The sequence below is a fragment of the Carassius gibelio genome, chromosome A8, assembly GCF_023724105.1.
Source record: "Carassius gibelio isolate Cgi1373 ecotype wild population from Czech Republic chromosome A8, carGib1.2-hapl.c, whole genome shotgun sequence".
Lineage (NCBI taxonomy): Eukaryota > Metazoa > Chordata > Actinopteri > Cypriniformes > Cyprinidae > Carassius > Carassius gibelio.
Genome location: NC_068378.1, coordinates 13,065,124 through 13,091,907, shown reverse-complemented (window position 1 = coordinate 13,091,907; position 26,784 = coordinate 13,065,124). Strand labels below are relative to the sequence as shown.

Sequence of the window (26,784 nt, the reverse complement as noted above, 5' to 3'; positions counted from 1 at the left end):
TATGTTTAGAGTATTTGAAGGACACACTGGCCCGTCATCAAGACTTATTATGACAGCATGTTTATTCCCATTTTTTTAATTATGCAGTATGTATTATTAAATTGGTGTTTAACACCCAAGTATGCAAGAATCATTTCCCAACAACCAAAAGAAAAATAAACGCATGAAACCGCTGACTATTCAATGCCTGAACAGCCATTGTCTATTAGTCCAGAACTTCTCATCTTTTTATGTTGTTCCACCAAACTATTTAGAATTGTTACTGCATTCCTTCACAGTAAATTTTAACCATTTTCCCAAGAGCATCACACTACAATGAATCACTGTCATCAACATCTGATATCCTTTTTGAATTATTTGCTATTGGACGAGACAAGGGTATAAAGATATAAGAGTCTAAATTGGATAAGAAAAGGAAGTCTCCGGCTCCATATGAGACCTCCTTTGTTTTGGCTCCCATGGCTCTGCGGTTTCTCCTTACTCTTCTTAAACTCTTAATTTATTATGCTGTAATCGCAATACAAAGAAGCCACATTGAGTGCAGTGCTTCTGAAAAGCCTCCTCAGGTGTTCGCAAAGACTACATGCTCACCGCTTAATGAGTCCAAAGGTTGGCCCTTACCTCAAGGTGTTAAAATAACCATCAACACAGAAGCCTTCAATTACAGCTGGGTAATCCCTCCAGCGATGGCAGGTATGTATCAGGTGAGAACAGGTTAAGTCTCACACACACACACACACACACACACACACCTGACAGGCTAGGGTGTTGCCCTTCTTTGATGTGTAGCCAGTTTGTTTGAGAAACACACTTGAGCTGCTGTGACGTGCCCAAGAGATCACCCCACACATGATAGGTCCCTTGTCTGCTCTGCCTTGACATCCTGGGAGTGTTGTGTACACACACACACACACACATATAAACTCATACATACTCATACACTGTCGTTCAACTGCCAGCCTTGACCTGTATTTGTTATATTTTTGACTGTTTACAAAAACAAAACAAAATGTATGTACTGTTTCTGTGCAATGACATATGATGCCACCACAACAGAAGCAGAGACTATTTCTTCAACTTAGTGCACTTTTGAACCCGTGGACTTTCATGAAATAAACTCACTCTCAAAACACAACTTTTATTAACTCTATTGTGCAAAAAAAAAAAAAAAATGCTATGCTAATTAAGGCTTATTTATTAACTAGCATTTTATGTAGCTGCATAATAAATGCATAATACAATTAAATAGCATTTATTTGCTTTTTTTTGCATAGCAATTGGATATCATTCCCAATCATAATCAAGCTGCAACATTTAATTTAGCAATTACATACTATAGATTATAGATATAAAAGTACAAGTTAAACATTTATATAAATATATTTCTAAAACAGTTTTATATATAATTTATATATAATTAATGATTTAATTAATAATTTGAATGTTTTTAGAAATTCTAGCACTGCAATAAAGGTAAAACAATAAAATCTTTAATTTTCTTGTCTAGCAAATTCTAATTTGTAATTTTTACATCTTATATTTCACCTCAAGCACTTCAGTGACATTATATATTTTACAATAATTATATATATAAGTAAGTAACACTATAATAACAAAAAGGGAAACATTGTCTGAAATCTTTAATTAAAAAAAAATTATAATAATAATGTTACATTTAAATTAAAATAAAGTTAAATTAAATGTTGAAAGCATAGTAAAAAGTTTAAAGGTAACACTAATATAACAAAAAAAGTGAAATATATAATCTGAAATCTGTTATGTATGTAGTATGCATGTAGTTTCAGTAAAAAAAAAAAAAAATCCTGGGAACATCCCAAGTGCCTATAGTTGAAGAAACACCCAATTCTGCTTATCCATCCCTGGCATTCTCAGTCATAGTAGACAGGAACCATTGCTCTAATCTCTTTTCAGGTTGGTTGCAAAGAGCACATTTCTTTTCCCCCCTCTCTCTACCTCTCTGTTTGTCAAGCGTGCCATCAGATTAGCCTGCGCTCTGGTTTCACTGCTAATTGTGCTCGTCCACTTAAAAAGCAGACAGACTCTCTTGAGTGTGGAAAATCGCAGGCTTTGGGTGGCTTACCGCTCATCCATCATCAGCAAATAGATCCCTCACAAGAGCTGCACACCATCACCATCAGCACGTGGCACACCATCACTATTAACCTGCCGCGTGCTCCCCATCAGCTAGCGCTCAAGCACATCTAGCGTGGCTTGCACACTTAAATGTGAAGATTAATGTACATTTCAGAATAAAAACGGCAAGAACCAACAAACAAACTGCTAAAAATATTATTGTCAAAGAATGTTATGAGATTCAATGCTGAAGTAACCTTGTTTTGATGCAAATCCTAACGGTAGCTTGAATAATTCCCTCCTTTATTTTAACAATGGAAAAAAAGAATTTTTTCCCCTCATGGAATTCATTCAATCAATTATTTATTCATGTTCCTTACGTGATTTTTTTTTTTCCAGTTTGTCAGTCTGTGAGATGTTGCTATACATCCTGGTGGAGGCTTAGCTTCCTGTTTCTTCCTCTGAAATACAATACGACTATAATTTCATATTTCACAGTGACAGAAAACCACAGCAAGGATTTTTAATTAAAAACCGAATGAGTGAAATGAAAGTGGGAGGAGAGACAATAAAAGCAGGAATGTGCGCATCCGTGGACAGATTCTCAGCGTATTTTTTTTTTATTTAAGACCCGCGCCTGTGCGCTAACAGCATTAATGATATTATGAAGAATTATGAGCAGAAATCGAATTTGCTTCGCCACTTGAGCGCCACTAAAATGCCAAACAATAAACTACCAGATTGCAAATTAGATCAGTAAAAATATCAAACACATTGCGGTGGTGGAGGAGAGAGAGAAAAGGGAGAGGGAGGGGAAAAATCCATAATTGTGTTTAGCATCTGGACCCGAGGGAGTGAAGACACTAAAGATCATCAGGGACCGACGTGCGAGCCTACTATTGACAGTGTGCTAAAAATCGACAGGCTAACTAAATAAACACTGCAGGCTCCATTAAATATTCAACAGCTGAGATTTGACTAAATCGCCTGTGTTTCGCTTTTTGCGCGCCCCCTTTGGAATCGCTACTTTCTCCTGTTTTGCCTCTCCTGCCTCTCTCTCTCTCTCTCCCCGTCTCTCGCACTTGCTTCTCATCACCCCATCTTTTTTCCTTCCCTGACTCTTGACAGCAATAAATGATGTGGAGCCTGAGGGCCTGACTCTGAGGGGAAGGAACGGAGGCCTCAGCCTGCTCAGAAAAAGCAATAGAGGAGAAACAGCCAATGACCAATGCTCATCACGCCAGCACTGAGGCGAAGATCAGTGACATTAAATAAAGGCTCTGAACACCTCCCGCTACCAAGATGGAGGACCTGTCATGGGCGCACACATCCACAAAATCTACCCAGCGTGCACTCTGTGCAGGCAAGTCTGGATAGATCCACACACCATCAAAGAAACAGGGAACCATTTTGGCAAAGCAGATGTTTTTGATGGCTGCAATACAAGGTCTAATATTTAGGGTTAAATAAACAAATTTGTTAACCATATGAGACATTGTTTAAATGTATTTGATCTTACAAGCAATGACTGCTTGGGTTTTTGAGTATGTAAATTGAATGGAGTGATGGCAGTTTGCCTCCACACTCAAACATTCTGTGATCATTGAACTCTAGCTCTTCTCCAGGCTTTCTCACTCACTGAATATAGGAACACGGCTTTTTTTTTTTTGTGCCCCGTTACAACTACATTGTAATGCTTTCACCATATTTCATATACTATAGTGAAATCGTGTTTGTGCAATTTCTGTACAGACGTGATGGGCTATAGTTGATCTGAGAGTTGTATTCATGTTTTTCCTATTTGTAAAAAGAAAATGCCATCATATTTTTCAGGAATTTTCCCTAAATATGTTATTTTTGAATTATTGACTTTTTATCTGTTCAATACACTGAAATGAAAATTGGGGTATAAATAATTTTTACTCTAGTAGTTGCTAGTAAATTTCTATATTAATTACAAAGAAATGTCAAGTAACACACTTTAAAAGAGAGTTAAACAAAATTAAAAGATAGACTTAAATACTATTTCCTTGTAAAACTTTGTTTTATATTTAGTTTTAGTTTAAGAAATCATTTGTACAGTGTAATAATCTACTATTTCCATCTCTCTTTTATACAAAATGCTTGAAGACTTTTATTACTTTAAATTTATTTTCCAAAATGGCAAAGGCATTTATTTGTGATCCTGCCGGTGAAAACCCAGCTGAAGTATTTAAATTAGTTTAGTTTTTTTTGTGATTTATTGTTTTCTACATAAAATCATCCTTCATAAAGATGTAAAGAACATTATGTGAAATAACCTTTATATCTTTAATACTGACTGAGTAAGGCCATGTAAAAGATTGAAATCATAGTGAAATTAATTGATGAAATCAAACGTTGATGCTTGTTATCTCATTATTAGATTTTGAGACTTTAGCTTGGATTTCAAATACAGGGTCACAATTATTTATTTATTTAGATCACGGCTAGAGAAAGAATTTTCATATCTCACATGAATTATGAAGACTTTAACATTGTAACTGTATTGTGGTGAATTCTTGTGGACGTGATTGCATTATGGGATGTTACCTGTTATGATCACGACAGAGTGGTATTAGAGTGAGTCCAACTTTCAAATAAAAAAACTAAAAGTATGTGAACCACTCATATACTTCATATACATCAGAATTTCAATAAAGCCGTGTGATCTCAACTGTCATCCCTCAGCTCTGTTGCATCAATACAGATCTCTCAATGACAATCACCTTGGATGTGGTTTTTAATCATAGCAGCATCCTGACACTGATGGTCCAACTTGAGAGACAATCTCCTATCCCTTCTCTACTATCCTAGCATTCGACTACTGCCCACGCCATTATATATCTGTGTATTTCTAAGGGGATAGAATAGATCAGGACAGATGACGGCACGAGCCAAACCCGTTAATCTGAACCGAAAACTAAACTCCTCCAGGTTTCTCCTCCTCTATTGGTGCTCATCTGCTCCCACGAGAGCGGAGAAGCACTTATGCAAATAAGCGGTGACAGCGTTATTGTGGAAGGAATATCAATGGAGTAATTACAGCAAAGCCAGCACTCCTTTCCCCACCACCCCTGCCCGACTTCATCTCACAGCCCAGCTATGGCTCTCCCTGAGGGGGGAGGAGGAGACAGCAGCCACTCTCTGGATCCAGAGCTAATAATGGAGGAACAGGTACAACCACAGAGGGAGTCAGCACAGGGGTCCTAAGACACAGACGTGGCTAAACGTGACCCGCGGTCCCAAAGAGCGATCACAACATGATCTGATGATTAATGTGCAGTGAGCTGTGTTTAAAGGCTCCTAACAGGAAACTGTGTCGCTCTTTGTCTATATATATATATATATATATATATATATATATATATATATATATTAACATTACCTTTGTCAACTAATGTTAACTAACAGTTTGAAAACACTAAAAATTAATGTCATTATTTTCATACTGTACATACAATGCAGTGATGCCTAAATACACTTGTGACATTTAAATTATTTGTGTGTGTGTGTGTGTGTTAGGTTTTAGTCTTCTATTTTTAATAATTACCAGCTAACTGTTTGGACAGTTTTAACATCAGTGCATCACTGAAATAATGGTTCACTGCTGACATACACACTTAAGGATATAGACTATTTAAACAAAAAAGGACAAGCCCTTCAATATGTGATATGTCGTGTTTCAACTTGGTGTCTCAGTACAGACAGCACAATAAAACTGTGCTCACAGTCATTTCACAGGCTTCTCAAAAGAGTGCTGATAGTTACAGAGCATGAACCATCACAACTGCACATCACAAAATGTCAGAATGTTGGTGTAAGTGAATTACATCCAACATTAAGCTTCAACACAAAAAAAACTTTCTTTTCCAGTTTTTGTAACCCATGAAACATCAGAGCATAATCCTGCAGTCTGAAAATATACTGCCCGAAGCTAGATTTACTTTAGCCTAAAAGAATATAACAAGTCTAAAATCTTAGCGTACTTATGGTTGCTTACAGGATTAGCCTTCATCAGTGAATCTAAGGTGATTTACTCTGACAGGCTCTGGAAACAAGTTGGCGATTGTCCAATGAGCAAACACTTTTGGCATGTAAGAGTTGTCTAATTTAATGCTCAAATTTGTCTCTTTGTGCTTAGGGAAAGCACTCCTTGCCCCATTAATCCATGTGAAACAACAGTCATGCACGCCTGAAGAGAAGTAATCTTTCATCCTCACCAGCTATTCACAGGTGAAGGATGGGTACGGCCATAAATAATGAGAGGGAGAAGGAAAAAAAGGAGGAGGGAGGGATCAAGGCGAACGCTGGGAGACCAGAAAAAGCAAAGGAGAGAAAGCTAAGGAGAAAGAGGGGATAGCTTCAAAGCCATCACATTCCTTAATACCCCCCTTAGGCGGAGCATTAACATGGCTAGAGTTGGAATGTCACCCTATGTGCACCATCACTGGCATGAGAGACACCTCGAAAAACATATAGCATCCGTAAAAACAAAGGTTCCAAAAGCAATTCCACAGAACCATTTTGGTTCCCTCCACTGAACAGTTCTTGAAAGAACCATTTTTGTCTTAGTGTGAAAAACATTTGAATAATCTAAAGAATCTTTTTACACTTTTAAGAAATGGAAAGGGGTTTCATGGATGTTAAAGGTTTTCCTTGAACCATAGATGCCAAAACGTAATTTTAAGAGTGTGGAACATTTCCAGTGCACAAAATGTTCTTTATAATGGGAAAAGGTTCTTCAGATTATTGAAATATCCTTCGCATTAAGAGAAAAAAGGTTCTTTTAAAAATTGTTCACTGAAAATGTTCTTTGGGGAACCCAAAATGGTTCTATTGTGTCACTCTTTCTGAAGAGTGCAGGTAATGCTTAACGAAAGTGTTTGAAATCAAAAGTTACAGAACAATGCAAATCTGCAATCTGTTTTAATTCATAAGAGAAGGGGACAGGGAATTCATAAATTTGCAAGAGATCAGAAGACATCTTAAGAGGGCAAGAGGAGTAGAACAGGGATCAAGCCCAAGACCCCAAACACATTCTGTTACTGCACGGCACCGGCGATGTCCAAGCACCTCATAGATCACAGAGCGCTTATCCCCACACTTATCTCACGAGCAATAACTCCCAATTAAAACTCGAAGAGAGTAAAACAGATGAAGTGAGAGACAGGAACCACAGGTTTCTGAGGCCTTTCGCCCGTTCCGTCTGCACCAGCCTCTTCATAAGCACGTGTTTGCACTCCAACGGACAGCCAAAACAAATCGCTTGCGACCCCACTGGCATATAAATTCTGATTATGGGGGTGAAATGCGCTTGTGGACTTCTGAGGTCTGTGTGGCCTTAATAGTTTCGCCCAATCTTGTGCAGTACCAAAAACTAATGTGTTGCTTCATATGGGAATTAGTTTGCTGGCTTTGAAAGTGGTGAATGTGTGGGGATATGTATTGGTAATATAAACAGCTGTGTTTTCATAATGTTGGAGAACAGATACGTGTGGCAATCAGGTCAATTAAGACTCGCTGAACACGAAAGCATTGGCATTTATTCTGAAAACTTGCCTGACAGACATCGTATCATTTATACAGCAGAATGATGAATGTTTCCATGCAAAGCAAACCTGGAAAATAAACAAATGGGATGGTGAATGTAGGAAAGAAATAAGCAACTGTCAAGTATGATCTTCATTTGCTCACTGGCCTTTCAGAGAACAAATTGTTACAATGCAATAAAAAAAAAAAAAAATATGCAGAGAATAGGATATAGGTCTGTGGTGTAAAGTTTTTTTTTTTTTTTGATCATTTTTAACTGCCATTGTTCTTATGTTTAAGAGATCTGTTTTGCATTTTCTCAGTTTTATTTTTCTTCACAGTAATAAAAACAACAAATTAAAATAACGGGCTACTCTCCACAGCATGAGCCCCTGCTGTGGGAGGAGCTGTAAAGCCGATGCTAACATGATTAACAGTGTTGACAACAAAAAAATAAAGAGTTAGAAAAAACATGCCCTCTCTGTTTATTTTTCCTGTTCCCTTCTATGCCCTTTTTTCCTGCTTTTCTTTGATCCTGTGGGTCTTATGAACCTTCCACATAAACAGCTAGCTGCGAAGGACACTTTTAGTGCATCCTGGGCTTGATGCAATGTATCTCATGGATGTCCCCAGAGTCACAAATCTCAAGGATGAAACGGACATCTACTCTCATGCAACCACTGGAAAACGACATCTCTTTCTATCTGAAATATCTTAAGAATACGTTACAAGCTCCCAGTCTAGCACCTAAACACATTTGGAGGACAGAGAGTGAGCGCATCACTTTGAAATTTCAACCACTTGTGCAATTACCTACAGACCGCTGGTGGTTTGCCGCCACAGGGTGAGTGTCCATCTCGAGGAGGACAGCCGGGACACGAAAACCGAGATAAAGAATTGTGCACGTTACAGAAATCAGTCTCTGATGTCCACATCCCAACATAAAGTACTCTGGAATATAATCAAGATACAAGCTTAGTCATTAAAATACCAAGAACTAATAGTGGCATGGTACTAATTTATGTAACTGGGGAATTGTACATGTAGGACGTTTTTGAGATAAAAGTTATCTAAACACTCTGAATCCCATGTCATGACTGTTTATATCCATTCAATATACACCTTTCCTAAGTGGAATGAGAAACTAGTGTTAAAAATGCATTCTAAAAATGCATCCCACGGTGGATTTAGCAAATTTAACTTGGATTGTTAGTATAAAACTGAGCATCACCCCTGTTTAGAGGTCCTCAACAATGATATACACCTAGAAAAACATGCAAATACTGCCATTTTTCTCTTATGTTACATTCAAAAGACCTACTAAACCACTGGACAAATCACTGCTCTTTCGTGCACCCCTGTGAGAAGACGTATGTTTCTCCATCAATGTTCCATTGAAGTCTTCGTCCTCACAGATATCAAAGACTCAGGATTAAATAACTAATTAAATAATAATGAAGGAAACAGAAATACAAATGCAACCAGAGAAGAAATGAACACTGATTGCGGAGGCAAAGTAAGAGTTTCCATTTAGGGTTGCCAAAGCACCGTTAAATGTTATGGGCACATCAGGGTGCAAAGAGAGCCTGTTGGTCAGCCCGGAGGGGAGTATGACATCTGACACAGAACAGAGGCATTCTGGACCACGCAGACCCCATGCTTCAAAAGAACCGCATGGGAAACAGACAACACTGCTGAATTAGGGTCACAAACAGGGCCCTCCGCAGAAGAGTAGGTATCATGAGGAACACAATCACGGGTTATACAATCCGAGTCTTCACCGAATACAGGCAAAAACATATCCTAACAAAGTCACGTGAAACCTTAGAGCACTCGCTGCTTACTTATTTATCTTGCTCTGACTTTCACCAACTGCGGTTGAACTCAAACCCAAGCACCCCAATAGTTGTCAGGTCTCAGATGCAGTGTGGCTTGAGGGGCCGATCTCCAATGCCACGTCAGGGATTCTGCTCCAGTTGACGCTTCACTTTTATAGCTTCCTTGAAATATCCGTAAAAGAGGAGCTGGTGAGCTAAAGAAAACGGCTTTAAAACATTGGTGTGTAAATCTCTTTTAATACTACCAAACCCTATGTTAATGTCCCCTTTAGAAACCGCTCACTTTATTTCTCTCTCCCCCTTTTCCTTGCTTTCTGTCTCGCAGCTCTCAGCTCATTACATACAACAAGGAACTAAAAGACCACATCTTCAAATTAAGTGTTTTCATACACTATATGAACTTCGGCCAAGGGTCCACAAACTCTTCCTGTTTGGCTCTCGAGCTGCTCGTTTGTCTTTCTCTCACTGGTCATTTCAATTATGAAAAACAGAAAAACTTCTCTCATAATCCTTAACGAATGTCTGCTGAGGTTCATCTGATAGCTGGCAAAAGAGTTCCTTCGCAGCTGCTCGCATGTCTCCCAAGGAGGGGAAAAAACCCACATGGTTGGGAGATACTTGTATAATGATGCTTGAGCCTTTTGATTGATCATACATCTCTCCCTGGAGTTTGATGTGTTTTTTTGGGAGACTTTAGAACCTGACAGAGAGAAATACAGCCACAGAGAAAGAGGAGAGGTATCAAGAAAACATGTGGTGGAATAATGCAATGCCTGTCTGAACAGCAGACTGTTTGTGAACAGAAACAAAACGTCATGTTGTACCTGCACTGATGACATCACTACGAATCAACAATCGAGCAGAAGGGAGCATTGGGACAAAGCGAATGAAACCCTAGTGGAAAATCAAGGCCGGTTTTTCCTTCTCTTAAACTCGCAGGGCTTGCGGTGAGCTTCAACCCTATAATAAAATAATGCACAGCAGTGTGCAGTGGATCTCTGTTTGAAAAATACTTGGGGAGAAAAAGAAAAACACATGGTGCGTAGTGTGGCACAAAACATATTTCATGCATGACTTTGGAGAATGTTAATAAGGATTAGAAACATACTTCAACTAATGTTCGGCTTCCCTCATGGGGCCATGACTGATTTTTACTCATGTTTCTCAAATGGGGAGAAATAACATCTGAGGTAACAGTTAACATTTTTAAAAACAAAAAAGGTAGAAAACGCTTTTAGAGGTATAATTTGTGAGCACAGTACGGAGAAAAGGAATCATTCTTCTCTCTTAATAGCTAATGCTGAGAGGGTTCTCTTGCATTCGCTCTCTTTCTGCAGTCTTTATTTCATTAGGATGTCATGTCAGGGGCCCTCAAGTTTCCCTCTGACCCCACACTCCGAGCACGGCTTCTGGTTAATGTTACATCAATACGGCTCTTATAAAAAAAATTTTTAACGTACAATGCATGTTCGGTTTCCAAGGAAAGATGGACCAATTAATCTGATTATAGTCTCAAATCCGACAACATGTGTACGCGTGTATCTAAGCATGTGGGATGCAGATGTGCGGTGCTTATGTGCGTGCCTGCAAGCGTGGAACTGGTGGATCAGGCCAAAATCTTGAGAGGATACAGCAGCTACCCTTCCACTGCGAATAACCCGAACATCAGCTCTTCAAAAGCTTCGCAGCCTGTCAGATACTGAAACATCAGCTCTACTTAAAAACCACAAAACCAATACGCCAACACCCGCAGCCACTTTGTTATAAAGGCAAACACCCGCACCACCACACCACCAAGAGGTTTCTTAAAGAGTATCATGTGTGCGTGTGTGAGCATCGCATGGCAGTATTTTTTCAAAATTAGGTTGTAGTTTTGTTGCGGACAACAGGAGGACAGAAAATGGCAAATGTAGATAATAAATGGCAACCAACTATGAAATCATGTGATGTGATGTAGCAATGACAGAACAATTAAGAGGGCTTAAATATCACAAAGGATATACAACCAATAAAAATTTGCTACAAGTCAGCATCCCAGAGAAAATCCAGTTGAGATTGAATGGTTTACTGTGAGCGATCAACTCTTTTTCATCACATGACGCAGTGTAGTCACATATACAAAGACAATTCAGCAACTGTATGCAAATACAGCCCACATGTGAGTGACAGACAGCTGCTCTGAGACTGGGAAATGACAGGAAAGAGCAATGAAAGGGATACAGATGTGAAATCATAAACCTCTGTCCAACCCTTCATGCTCCATTTGATATCATAACACTAAAGCACTTAACACTTCAGAGCAGATCATTTATTCTTCTCCGCTTACATCACTGGGTCCAACATTATGGACGATAAGTTTGCAGAGATCTCTTTTGAAAGCTATGATACATTTCTGTCCTTGTTTTGATTTTGCTTTGTTAATAGATTGTAGATTGGTTGGGAAAGCACCTTACCAATTATTCTCAAATAATCTGGTGGTTTGTGATCCAAAAATGTGTCTAAATATTTTTCTTAAAAAACACTATTCTAATGACATTGCCCTAACTCAAAATTATCTTTCAAAAACTTAGCCTTTTGTAGCAGTACTAAGGTACAATGATGGATTTAAATGGTAATACCATGTTGTGTTTTAAAATAAATATCATGGTATTGATCATTGTGGTATTCCTTGCACCATAGTATTTATACAGTACATGTAAAAATAATCTCAAGTGCCTTTATTTTTAATGATTTCATACATCTTGACACTGTTTCATTTAAAGAGTCTTCAAATGAACACAGTCATTCACAATTTTCACATGCTGGTGTTGAACCTCCTAAAGTCCTTCTTCAATGCAGCAAAATGAGAGCATTTCCAATGGTTTGTAGATAAATATTCCACTCAATCCAATGTATTTTCTTTGTTTTCCATGTTTTAAGTATTGCCTTGTTTTACTGCGTGACAGCTGCACCAAACGACTGTCTGACTGATTCAGACTAAATCGTGAACCGATTAATATAGTTTTGTCAATCTGTTTGAACTTTTCATTCAAACAAACAACAAAAAAAAAAGACTCAAAGAACTGATTCATCCGAGAATCTTTATTGCTAGTTCCGAATAAAACGACAGACGTGCCGACACGGAAAATGTTCCTTATGTCGGTATTTAAGTATCCACCTCAAGACAAGAATTTATTAGTTAAATTAAAACACCAATCCAGACCCTCACAACAAATAAGAAAGGACATAAGCCAAATAAAGAGTCTAGTATAGTTTCTGTACTTAAATACAGTCTTCTTTTATTCCATTAGATATTTTAATTTGTGTATTATTTTAGACATTTATAGTATAACACTCTTGTAATCCTCTTAACTCTTGCAAAGAGTACTTATGCAAACGAGGATGAATGTGACAGCAAACTGTTTGGATTGCAACAGACTGTTTATCTTACAGACGGAGATGTTTTTGGGTGAGTGAGGCGTTCAGGCTTTGCCATCAGGTGGTTTGGCACTGTGTCCAACCACTACAGAGCTGAAGAAGGAGGGCAGAGAAGAGTCTGGCGCACGGTGTGATGTGAAGCTGGAGGTCGGCCTCTGCCGCCTCTCCAGCTGAGCACCAAGCGCCACACATCGGCTCTGGTTTCATGTTCTGGGCCGGGGGTCAGGATCGCTCTCCCCTTGCTAACTGCAGGGGCAGGGGCCGCTCCTCACGCCTGACAACAGACAGACGCCCACCTCAGGAGGGGGGAATGGAGTTACTCACTCACTCCAAAGGAAAAAAAACAACAGAAGCAGGGAAGCCAGGAGAAGAGATGGATTGGTCTGAGATGGAGAACATGTTTGAGACCATAACAGAAATGTTTGACTCTTTGAGGGGTGAAATATGCATAATTCAGGTCTATCTATTCTCCATATGTGACTGGAGTGAGTTTAGCATTGCTCCTCGTTCAGGCCTTACTGCTGAATAAGAAGTTCTAAGGTTCAATGTTTCTTCGAAACACTATTATGTCTGAACAGCATGTTTGTGTTTGTGGTTATGAATCCTGCCAAAAAGGATGGGCAATAGAGAGCACTGGTAAGAAGTGTACTATCAAAACAACAGCATTCACAGGGTAAAACAGGATAAAGAGGATGCATTGTTTGACACAAAAACAAAGAACGTGTAATATCTCGATATTAATCAGCCAATATTTTAGGTTTTCTGCTGTCGCTCGTATGTAAACAAAGTCACATGAGTCTTCATTAAAATGCCACTATGGAATAAATCATTTTCCCTTATTTGATTTTCAGAAATCCTCAATATTTCATTCCCTCATCTGCCTTTTTTTTTTTTTTTTTTTGACTAGCAGATCATTTTGCTGCACTTGTGAGTGGTGGAAATTCCCAGGAAGATGTATTATAGCTCTTTTCAGAGAAATATTAGCATCCAGCCAGGAGAGACATGGAAATACAGGAGAGAGGGGGAGAGAAAGGAGGAAAAAGGCACAGACGATCAGTATCATACTTTCTGGATTTTTTTTTTTTTTTCGTCTCACAAAGGTGGCATCCCTTAGTGAAAAAGTAACATGAGACCTTACCTAAAGATGACATCACAAAGATCAAGGTTAAAATCTTCTCTAAAATAAAAAATAGGATCTGTTCTGTTTCTATTAAAAGAATATTCTGGATTCAGTGTAAGTTCTGTTGACAACAGAACTTTTGAGACTTTTAACGTGACTTGCTTTTTTACAAAAGCAGCAATCAAGGTTACAACGAGGCATTGACAATGGAAGTTAAAGGGGCGAAGGTTTAGTGTAAATGATTTAAAAGTAGAAATATGAAGCTCCTAATTTTAGAAAAGCACTTCTATGAATTATTGTTTAAACTTGTATTTTATGTAAACTGTAAAGTTATTTTTCATTCTTCCTTTTTTATGGTTAATTTGATTTTAGATTTAAATGTATGCATTTGTCCACCATTGTGTGACTTATTAAACCAGACAGTATTATTTCTTTATTTATTTCAAGAAAAGAAGGGACAAATGGCTTTGTAGTAATCAACACTGTGCCACAAATGCTGTTGATCAATCTTAACTTGCACTGAACCCGGAATATTCTTTTAATTTCTACGACAATAAAATTAAAGCCAAATGTGTTTACACTGCTGTGGCTTTGTGTTAAACTCCTCTGAATCGTCTGACAGAAAAAAAAGAAAAAAAGATTTAAACATCTGCAATCCAGTTAGCTGCTTCTTTTTTCATGCCTCTCCTTCATCCACTCCATTCTCCTTCACTGTGCCTTCTATTGACTGTTATCCAAATATTTCCATCCTCCACTTATTGAAGCTGCCATGGGTCTTTTGGCCTCCAACACAAATCATTTTAGCTGCTTGTGGGGGGCTCACAGTCCCATGGAGGTATGGAAATACGATTCCCACCATCTCCTGCTCACGTTTGTTTTCCTTGGTCCAGTCCAGCAGTGTTCACCATAACGACAGAAGATCAGGACCGTGGTGGGGAAACAGGAGGTCTTGTTGGTCAGAACACCATCTTTTTTTTTTTTTTTTTTTTCAGTTTACTTTAACCTGTCTCCTACTTCAGCTTCCCCTCAACCCTTGGAGGGAGATAAGGAATATTTAGACCACAGGATTCAGGATTTCATCCCGGATACACACAATGAGCAATGACACCTCTGCTTTGATGCACAAGAGGATAAAGCCACTAAATTTTCATGTACCAATGAAGCACACACACACACACACACACACACACATTAAGATGTGAACATAATTAAGAAGTACATAATTTCACAGTTTTGAGCAGAAGCTTATAATAAGGCATTTACAATGGGCGTTAACAGGGCCAATTTTTGAAGGATTTAAAAGCAGATATATCCAAACTTATACGATTCCATCAACAAGGTTTAATGTTACAACCACACAAAATTTTGTAGCCACACCAAATGCAGCCTGTCAAGTTCACTGCAAATACCAGGATGTGCTAAATTGTAAGAATTCATTTCCTGACCAGAGTAACTTAATTTTCCTGAAAGGACCAAACAAGGACTTTGGTGGTATGACAACACTCAAGGACGTTCCAACGGCTCTTCTGTTTCCCTTTATGAAGAAAAAGAAGAAATATCACAATGCAGAATGCGGAGCTTTAGAACTGTGGTCATGAAGAGGAAGGTAATTGGCTGGTTGGGGTAATCTGATTGGTTTCAGAGCATCTGATCTGGAGTCTAACAGACTTCCAACTAGTTGAATGAGTAAATAAAGAACTGTGGGAGCTCCAGCTGAAGACAGAATACCTCTAGCTCCAGGAGGGTCCGACCCAGAGAAAGCTTATTCCACGTGAAGGAGCTGAACTGCGCAGGCACAAAAGACCACAAAGCATCCCGCAAGAACCAGCAAAAGTCATTCTTTCAAGTGACCCTTAAAATGCTCTAATAAAGTAATGCAGGTTTTGACATTTAAAGAGATCGTCCACCCAAAAAGGAAAATTCAGTCATCATTTATTCAACCACATTTTGTTCCAAACATGACTTTCTTTCTTCTATGGAACATAAAAGAAGACATTTCAAAGAACATTGGTGTCCAAGCAAAGTTCTTCAAAGAACATTTGCAAAATACCTTTTGTGCTCCACAGAAGAAAGAAAGTCAGGTCTGAATCCACACGAGGGTGAGCATGAATACCTGCTGAAATTACAAAATGCTACTCAAAATGCGATTTATTCCACCATCAAGAGCTTCGCACTTTGTGAAAATGGTTTCAGAACAAGGGTTAAATGGAGGGAGCAAACTGCCTAATGCATGTGTGGCTCTGTTTGTCTGTGAGCCTGAGCCTCGTAAGATCCCCCTCATGCTCACTTGGCTGTGAGAGAGGTTTCAGAGGGAGGAAGCGGCAGTGGTGCTATTCCAAATCACTGTCCCATTCCACCTCATTCTTCCCTCTTTTCTCCCTCTGACACAAATAAGAGGATTAGGGCACACAGCTTCCGTCAGTCCCTCCATTCAGGACAATGCGGCGAAGAGCTTAGTAAGATAGCCTTGAATAGCGGAGCAGACCTGTCATTCAAATTGGCTAGTACTATGGCGATTGGGAGGCTAATCTCATTAGGATATGAAAAAGAAAGAGAGGGAGAGAAAGAGTCTGAGAAGTCCAAGATGAGATTCGATTATCATCCTCATAACTTGCATCTAAGACGTGAGCCAAGCTTAAATCTTCTTGTCTATGACAAGACAGTTGAAACACTCTCGCAAGACATCTTAATAGTCCAGTGTTATTTAGAGAATGTGGAGACTTTGAAACAAACCAATATTTGTTCTATCACTGGATTATGTTGATGTTGTTTTTGCATATACATTTTTTCAGTTTTTCTTGTTTTGAGACAAATCCACTTGCATAATGTCTTCATGCGTTGGTTGTGAATGTGTTATGTGGGTGTGATAGTGAGCCGTAGGCGAGCCACATGCCCCGTGGCATCACCTGCCATACCAGTGCCAGTGTTTTCTTGCATCTGTGAAAAGCCTGTGTAGGAATAACACTGTGGAGACACTGAACTTCATCACTATGTTGAGAACAGTGTGGAACAGAGACAAAAAAAGCCTACAGCAACATAAGAGAGGAATGATGGAGAGATATTGTGCTTATGGCTTCTTAATAGCATGCTAAAACAGAAGGGATCTTTTTATTTGCATAGTGGATGATATATCTATTTATGTGTGCAACTAAGTAAACTAAATTGTAAGTTGATTCCCTTGAAATAAACACTGTGGCTCAGCATCTCAACCAGTCCAACACAGAAACAGCTCTTATTCAGGGGCGGGGTTATCTGTTTGCCCATCCAATGGATGACAATGGGCGTGTTCCTGTCATTATTTCTGCAATTAATTTAAGTGATGTTATAATGTTGAAGAAATTACACACTTCACATAAATGATCTAATTCTAGATAATTAACCAATGCTTACAATTAAGATTATAAATATCTTATTGTAATACATTATTGTAAAATATTTCATTTAGCATTAAGTTTTAAGAGGTGAAGCTAACATCCATAGATTTTTATTATTATTATTCTTAGTAATTGTTATATAACTAGTAAAATAAATTATTACAAATGACTGTATATGTAAATATAAAAATATAAATATGAACATATAAGTTCAAGTATAAACCATACCTGGTATGAAGTGAATTAATAATTGGATCAAATGGATTAATAATTAGTTTTAGTTAAAAAACACTTTCAAAATCATTAAATAAGAGTAAAAAATAATAATAAACTAGTGGTTGTGACATTTTTTCTATGGTGTAGCTCAAGAAATATAAGCTTGTGCATGTAATGTATTTATAATAGCAAAATAAATATTCTTTAAAGCTGGCTGGCACATTCCACTTATAGTCATAGCATACATATTTTCCATGGTTAAACACCATCACAGAGATGGAGTTACATGTCAAGGACATTAACAACAATCACACATCTAAAAGAGAAGAGACACACAGAGAAAACTAAATATTCTATTCCACAAGTGAATTTAAAAGCAAAACCCAGACATCTAACGCTTCCCTCTACACCAGAATAACATCCCTTTAGGTCAAAGCGTTAAACGTCTGGTGGTGGGGGCTGTGTGGCACTAGTCTTGAGATGACAGATGATTGCATCATTTTAATGCTGCCAGGAGAGGCTGGGCTAATGTTGACACAAAACCTAATACTTCCTTGCAGAGGAACAGGCTGGCTCAGGCTCGGCCTCATCCCAGAGCAGAGCGCTACGAGGGCCTGCAGCACAGCAAGCAAAAGCCCCTGAACGCTGCAGGATTAGTACCCGCCTCACTTCTCTAAACGCGTAAGTCTACTTCTCACACATTCATCCAAACACAGATGTTTTCATTTTTACATGCATACAAATATAGAAAAACAATCACAAATCATTAATAAATCATCATGCTGATATAAAGGTTATTTTAATTGAACCAGTAACTGGACAGTAAAGGCATTCTTGGTCAAAACAATGTCAGGGTGTCTTGGGAGGGTGTACGGCTCCAGTCATGTAGAAAACACACTGCCAGGCCCAAAATCCACTCATGTCAGCGGGAATGCGGCATCCCGCTCACAAAGCAGAGCTAATTAAAAAACAACATATCGCAGGAGGACGCCCCCACGGTGCTAAAATAGAACTATCAGCACACCAGGGGATCATCCACAACTTCCTACTTCAAGCAAATTATCCCTGGACCAAGACTAACAGCAGACTTGAGCCAGGTTTCACTGACACTAAGGCCAGACAAGAACATTCAACCACTCAGCATTCGAATAATACACAAATATATACACTTCTGTTAAACAACACTGTAAAATTGAATGGCAGAAGTTAAGGCATGCATATCTATCTATGCATACACAAACCCTGAGTGCTCAGAATCCCTCATTATCTACTGCACTCATGGTACAGAAATCCTGCTGTCTATCTAAGAATAATTCAAATCACAATGAGTTAAATACAACAGTAAGAAACATTACAGTATGTCTCTCTCTCACACATACACATACAACATTTTTTTTTTTTTTTTTTGCCAAAAACAACTTCTAAGCTAGAGGAAGTGCATTATTCTCATTTTCATAACATTAGAAGCAACAATCTTTGATTTATTTTGTAGTAAATCTATTTATTAAACATAGACAATAATAATAATAATAATAATAATAATAATAATAATAATAAATATTTATATATATATATATATATATATATATATAAATACATTTACATGTTTAAAAAATATATGAATATAAAGCTATTATAATAACATTTACTGAAAAGAAAATGATATTAATTTTAAGACAATAAAAGGTGTTTGTCCAAACTACTTCGTAAATGTTTGTAAATTATAATTTATAAAAGTCTATCTGGGTTATTTAATATTATTTCTTTCAAAGAAAGAAAGAAAGAAAGAAAGTGTAGGCTCCACCTATGGTAATGGCGTTGCAATTCCAATTAATTCAGACACATTAAAGAGAATTTAAAAGCTTAAAAACACAATTATATTTCCATAACCTGTGTCTTTAATTGGCGCTAATGCAAAGGTCTGCAGAGCCATTTAAAGAACATTGCAGATCGTAATTCCAAAGCTAATCCTCTAATAACGAGAGCCTGCTATTCCAAGTTAGCCTACTCTTGAGCTAGAGCGAGCTGAAATTTCCGCGCCAAAACAAGCTATAAATTCCCGCCGGTAAGCTCGTGCTGTAAATAGCTGACAGAGAGGTGTGAATATGAACGTTTGCCCAATGTCGTGATTTACGGTTCTAATGATTATAGGGCATGAATCAATTTATGCTAGTATGTCATTAGGAGGAGTTCCACCAGAAACGGTCAAAGGCTTCAACCTGGTGCCACGGGCGCTTCGCGGGGTTGACAAGTACAACCTAAATGAACGTCATAAAAGTCAAAAAGGTGCAAATTACATCTACTAAGTGGCCCGTCATTGCGAAATAAATAAACAAATATTACTGCTAGCTACCTGTGTAGCGCGCGTGTGAGAGGAGCCCCATAGCAGAGGTGTGCATGCTGAGACGAAACGGCTGTTTATCAAATGGCAGGTTTGGTAATAAGAGCAAAAGAAGATGAGACCAGGGAAATTTGATTTACATGAAACTAACACCTGATTGACATTCACAATGCCTTATAAAAATACAACGTAGTTAAGATTACAAGTAGTGACGCAAAGAAACAAAATTGAGAGATGTTTTCCAATAACAGGTAGCCTTAACAAACAGTAATTTATATAGACTATGAAATCTAAATATAGCATATAATACCACAGGCCACTAAAGGAAAACATTTTCACATGTTTGGCCTGTCTCAGAGCTAGCTGCCGTCTCCAGTGTGTGAAATATAAGTCCAGAGATAATAAAGTATTTTTTGTTAACATTAAAGCTGAAGCTGAAAAAAAATTGGCGACTATTGAAGTCTGGCGTTAGATATGGCCCTTTAATTATTGCATGGTGTCGTATAGGGACCTCCCAGTCCTTACCATGAGAGAAGGAGCGATATTTCAAAACCCCTGACACAAAAGCTTGCACAAGTAGTGACATACATGGGGAGAAGACATGCAACATAAGGCGCCCTGCGGTCCACTCCCAGCTTCAGGACCGGGTCAATATCAACACAGCACTCACCCACTGTGCGAATTCAGACTAATCTAGGCTATCCCATATGACTACACAATATTTTATAACCGAGGAATAAGAGGTGCGATTCGAGAACATTTTAAATGTTATACCGTGCCGGTAAAAAAAATAAAATAAAAAAAATAGGCATTTTGTATATAGGCTATGCTTCACTTTTAGTGTTTGAAGAATCATGATGTTATGGTTAAGGTGTGATTATATTAAAAACATTCTACGACAGAACGGCCGAAGATTGTAAAATACAATAACAACAACAACAACAATAATAAGTATAGGTATAATAATAATAGATAATAAATTAGCAAAATAAACTAATGAAAAAAAAAACTTATTAATTAAAAAGAAATTAATAAAAAAAAAGATAAAAGAAGAAAAAACAATAGTGCGTTATTAAAAAAACAAAACAAAACAAAACAACAACAACAACAACGTTTTATAAAGTCAAGAAATTATATAGCTATAGGCTAATTTCTTGACTTTAAATGTGTGTATGTTTGTGTGTGGCATACCATAATAATAATAAATGTCTCACTTAAATCACATAATTTCTGACCATTTATGAAGGGCATGTAGGCTGAATAATGTATAAATAAACGTAAAAAATAAGATTAATCAACACGCATCCATCTGCATTAAATGGATATAGACCTACTGTAGCTACCTATGACAGGTGAACGGTGAACAAATAATTATGTTGTCCTCGACTGATCGAATGTCCGAAGAGAAGACTAAATTAAATTAAATCGCTTAATTTTGATGGTCCTTGCGTTGCAAAATATCATAGCTCAAAAAAAAACAAAAAAAAAAAACACCACCACCACCACCAACAATAACAACAAAAGGATCCTGTGCAGCGTAAACTGAAATGAAAATTCAAGCCAAACTATCACTCACTAAATCCAGGACTGACTTCTCAGTTTAGAACTAAGGAACTCAATTCATTTTGGCTATAACACATAAAAGCCTAATAAATATAAAGACGATTCTTCGGCAAAACCACAGTGCACTTGGCCTCTCAATTGTAAAAACAACAGATTTTTTAAGATGTTGACAAGTTCAACAAAATCATATACCACCAACGCCACAAATAGCCTACGGTGAGTGCTATTGCGTAAAAACGAAAAATGTGTCACTCTCTCTGCTTAATCACAGTTGAATGAAAACAAGTCAAGAAGCACTGAACCTGCGTGCGTGTTACGCCAATGATTTCTTTCAAATAATCCATGCCCTTACTGTTGGTAGTCGTGTTTGCAGTAAAGTTTCCTCTCCCGGAAGTAGCAGCTGGTGGTGAGCGGTTGTTGACACACGGCACATTGCAAACACTCCTCATGCCATGAAGACTCGTTGACGCGCATCAGAAAGCGGTCGGATATCGGCCGCTGGCACCCCTCACACACCGCCTGGTGATGGCACTCCGTCCCTGGAGAGCAAATGCATCATTTTAATAACTTTAAAACTTCATATAATTATTTATTATTAACATTATCAGTATGATTTTATATAAGGTTACATAAATGGCATACATTAATGAACGAGTGGTTATTATATCAAGTTGTAATAATAAACCAAAAATGACACGAATATTTACATAAAGTAAGTTTACGAACATAAAGTAGACCGAAAGGATCAGCCAAAACTACAGTTTACATAAATTTTATTCTTAAATAATATTTGTACCTACTTTTTGTTTATGTAGATATAGGCTACTAAAAACAAAAAAAAAAACAAAAAAAAAAAACAACAACAACAACTGTGGAGTAAAAATTTCCAGCCATTATAAATAATAATATAAATAATTGTATAATAATAGCTGTTTTGTTATTGCTTATTTACTTGTGTTTTATTATTATTGTTATTGTTTAATTTTATTACTGTGTGTGTTTCAATTTGTGTGTGTATTTCTTTTGCGGTAGGCCTATTTTATTTATTTATTTATTTATTTTTATTTTCGTTAGTATTTAAACGTTACAGTTATTAGTTAAAATGAAGCAGCCATAAGTGTGTGAAGGAGAAATAAGAATAACCGTTTCTGTAAAAAAAAAAAAAAAAGAAAAAAAAACGGTATCAAAATAAATGCATTACGTTGCGCATAAAATTTCAGCAAATGTTTTATACGTCAGTTCCGTGAGAATTAGCCCTGATTATTCGACAGATATGCGGCCGGCCGGTAAAATGCATGACACAGGAGGATGCATCCCAGCCGCCTGCATAGTTTAAATACCACAGTTTCAGTTTTCATTCTCGCGTACATCTTGATAAAAACAGCATCATTAAAATTCCTAGAAATTATATTTTCGTAATCCAGGAACGTGTTCACACTGGTAGGCTACAATACTGAAGAAAGTGAATCACTTACCCAGCATAACTCCAAGCGTCGCCTGTCCCGACCGCAGCGGATGGTCTTCGATTTTTATACCGTCCAGCATCTTTAAATATCCCCACTGTTACCAGCAAGAAAGCGCCGTCCTAGTGACTCAGGACCTGTTGTAATATCCACAACAACACATTTGTCAGAGTTGTCTATGCTTCAAATCCCACAACTATAGCACACAACATTAAAGAAATCTCAACCTCACGGCTTTGCCTCTAAGATGGCCAGCTCAAGAAAACTTTTCATTGCAACTGCCACTTGCAAGATAAGTATTTGCTTTTGATCAAACCTCGGCACAGAAGCAGAACAAGACATAATTATAAAACTTAAAACACGCACTAAGTCACCTGTTAGTTAATGGCCAAGTCAATCTAGACGTTTTCTGCACAAAGCGCAAAGTTTGTATCCCGGCTGTGCTGTCACGAGCTGCAAGGGAAGATCCTCCCTTTCCTACACCGTGCACAAGTCGTCTCGTCCCGCAAAAAAAGTTTTCAGTAAATAAGTGGTAAATTCCACAAAACCATAAAGGAGATGTCTAAACGTTAACTCTTAAATTAGTGCGCCATTCGGCTCCCTGTAGCTTGAGAAAGCTCAAAACTGAGATAGGCATGAGGGAAAGCACCCTCCCATTTTGGTCGCGTCACTTTGCAGACTATTGACTGACATAGGGATGCTATTGGTGCGCCAGTGTTCGTGCACTCTGCCGAGTGGAACTAAATGTGTTCCGCCTCCAAAATCGCATTGCCTCTCAAACTAGAGGCGCAAAAGGATGGTAAACAATGTTACAAAAATTGTGGTGAAACAAATGAGTCTAAAAACACAGTCTAATTCAGACAAAGATTTGGCCTAAAGAAAGAAAGAAAGAAAGAACCAGTCTACATAGCCTTTTCATACACTTATTTATATATTCATGGTTTTGATCACTTCAAGAATGTTGATGCCTGACATACTATGTTAAATGTTGCATTTCAAGGCCAGTTATTATTATTATTTTGTTTGTTTATCATTATTTTTTTATTATTATTATTTTAAACAAGTAATGCGTTTATGGACACAGAACAGCGGCACGCATTTGATAACATTTTGGGCAATACGTGATTTGCGTATTAATGAACAACTGCTTCCGTCAATTTAACAAAATTAGACGCACGACTAGAGAGAGAGAGAGAGAGAGAGACACATAAGGAAAATGCATTTTATCTGTCAACAAAGCGACAACAAAAACAAAACAAAAATATTATCAATGTTAATTTTAATCTTTATTATTATTATTATTATTATTATTATTATTATTATTATTATTATCATCATTATTATTATCAGTAGTAGTAGCAGATGTAGCCAATACTTCTTACAGTGCGATTAGGATGAATAGCTACACGTTCGTAATTAATCTGTGGCAGTGCATGCAATTACGCGATGTTGTTTCTTTTGTAATTAATCACAATCACGCCCAATTTGTAACATGCCTATTGTAATGTAAAATGTTACTGTTATTGTTGTTGATGTAAATAGATGGTGTCACTTCAAAACCTTGAAGCGCATGTTACTCTTTGGTTTTATTCCGGCTGCTCCGAGGGCCTCTCTTCTCATGCAGAGGCTGCTGGCTTTGATATCAGGTAGCGGAGCATCACGCCTGGCCCGTCCGCATGCTTTGTGCTTTTGTGTCCATTATGAAGACTCGAACCTTCTGACCCTCGTCTACGATGCACCTGGAGATCAGGGCCGATAACCACAGACAGCAGCTGACAGAGTCCGATGAAAAAAAAGCAAAAAACAAAAAAAACCTTGTGCAGTCATAGGAATAGGATGGCAGAGATGGAGTAAGAATACCATTTACACAGAAAAGATCAAAATCGAGTTAATGAGTTAAATGTCCCAGATTTTATTTAGTGAGCTTTGTGAAAAAAAGAAACAATAATACAATAAAAAGGACGATCTGAACAAATGAAATGATAAAACAGATAAGTGACGAATCTTTTATACATTATTAAAATGTATAGCTTCTATGTAATTTTATTATAATGTTACCATGCCATTTTATTCAAGAGAGTAAATCCCAGTAAATCCACCCATTAGACATTTCGTTCTTATTAAAAACAACGACCAATCGCTTAACTGCTTAAATGACAAATACAATTTTGCACAACATAATTTATATCAGTATTGTAAGGAAATATTATTTTTGCTCACCGTTTTGATCATGAAGGAAAACAATAAATCACCTGTATTTAATGGCAGCCCACTGCTGCACAAATGTTTGAGACAGGCTAACGATGACTAACAATTATATACAAAGACTATACACTGAGAGCAATTGTTAGTATCCCAGTGCTGGATATTTGGGCTGAGAACCACAAATAGTTGCGCCTTTCATCTTCAGGTCTTTATTAATTGCATATGTCCTCAGTCGTTGCTAAACTACACTCATGTCAAGTTTTCGTTCTCTCTCTCTATTATTATTATATTTTTTTCCTCTCAAAGTGTAAAAAGCCTCTGTTTTGAATTCGTTAAAATAAGAAAAGAAAATGATTGTGCGATAGATAGGCCTATTGATTTAGCTCATTGCATATCTCATAATATATGCCTATAATAGGATTTGGCCATTCAAACGTCATATATATTTTTTAATTTTATATATTACTAATTCCAACGACTTGCCTTCAACGCCTCAAGCCATACTCAAGCATGAGAGTTAACACGCTCTTTTCCAAACATCATATAGCTACACAGAGAGGGAGGAATGCACGCGCTGAACTCCTCGCGTTATACAGAATTCGTCACGCTCCCCTGTTACCGCCTCATTCTCGGGATTCCGCACTACCTCCGAGCCATTTAGGAGACTTCAAGCAGTCGCCAAGTGAGATACCTATGACGACCCTTCATTATCGAGTAACCCCCACCAGCCCATCACCTTCAAAAATAAATGTCTTCAGCTGACACTAAGAAAACCGGTCATTAAGATCTCCTAAACGGTTTATTCTCTGTCGAACTCAACTAAAGATGTATTTTTAGTAGGCTACTTTCTCCATTAGATTGCAGCAATGCCGCGTGATGATCAGAAAGGCTACAGCTCAAATGATCAATCTAAAGGCAGCAGGTGAGTCAAAGGACGAACTGTAAATTTCGATAAAAATGATAAATTGTGGGCGTTGTTTAAAATCGTAAAAATGTATTATTATTATTATTATTTAGTGTAACAACAATATAGTTTTAATCATTAGCAGGAATGTGGATAGATGCTAATATATAATATAGAAATATATAAAATAACAAATAATAGGCTATATCATTTTCATTGCTATTACATTGTAATAAACATATAGCTTTTAAACCTAAATAACCAATAGCATTTCTGATTTATTTATTTATTTATTATTATTATTATTCCAAAGTGGGAGATTTCGTATAGTATTCCACATGGAGCGGGTCGCCCGTGATGCTTGATGACATATGAGATCACATGAGAAGCAAAACATCTTAACATATATTTAAGAATAAAATGATTCGCTATTTTTGAGGTGTCCTAGGAAATTCGCAAAACGTTCACTTTGGCGATGCTGCATTCTTGCAGATAGGTCTTGCATAATTCAGATCACCAAAAGAAAATAAATACTGAGTGCGTCTTTAATTAAAACAAAACAAATAAAAAAAAATGTGGCACTATTTACAATTTTAAGGTTAAAAAACCTTGTGTCTCATCATCATTAGGGGAGATCGATGGATCATTTACCTTGATTGAGGTTCACTGAACATCCTTTGTAGTGAAACTGGAGCCCGA

At 37.5% G+C, this 26,784-nt stretch overlaps 1 protein-coding gene across 1 annotated transcript in view; it reads right to left on the bottom strand.

Annotated features, from left to right (window-relative positions):
* LOC128018489 (LIM/homeobox protein LMX-1.2) overlaps nucleotides 1-23,626 on the bottom strand; it is a 59,792-nt gene extending 36,166 nt beyond the window's left edge. Inside the window, exons 1-3 of the mRNA XM_052604029.1 lie at nucleotides 23,351-23,626; nucleotides 22,989-23,113; nucleotides 21,866-22,052 (exon numbers count right to left, since the gene is read on the bottom strand). Coding sequence (XP_052459989.1) covers nucleotides 21,866-22,052; nucleotides 22,989-23,058 — 257 coding nt within the window. The 5' untranslated portion in view covers nucleotides 23,059-23,113; nucleotides 23,351-23,626. The remainder of the gene's footprint in view (nucleotides 1-21,865; nucleotides 22,053-22,988; nucleotides 23,114-23,350) is intronic.
* Nucleotides 23,627-26,784: the final 3,158 nt, after the last annotated feature.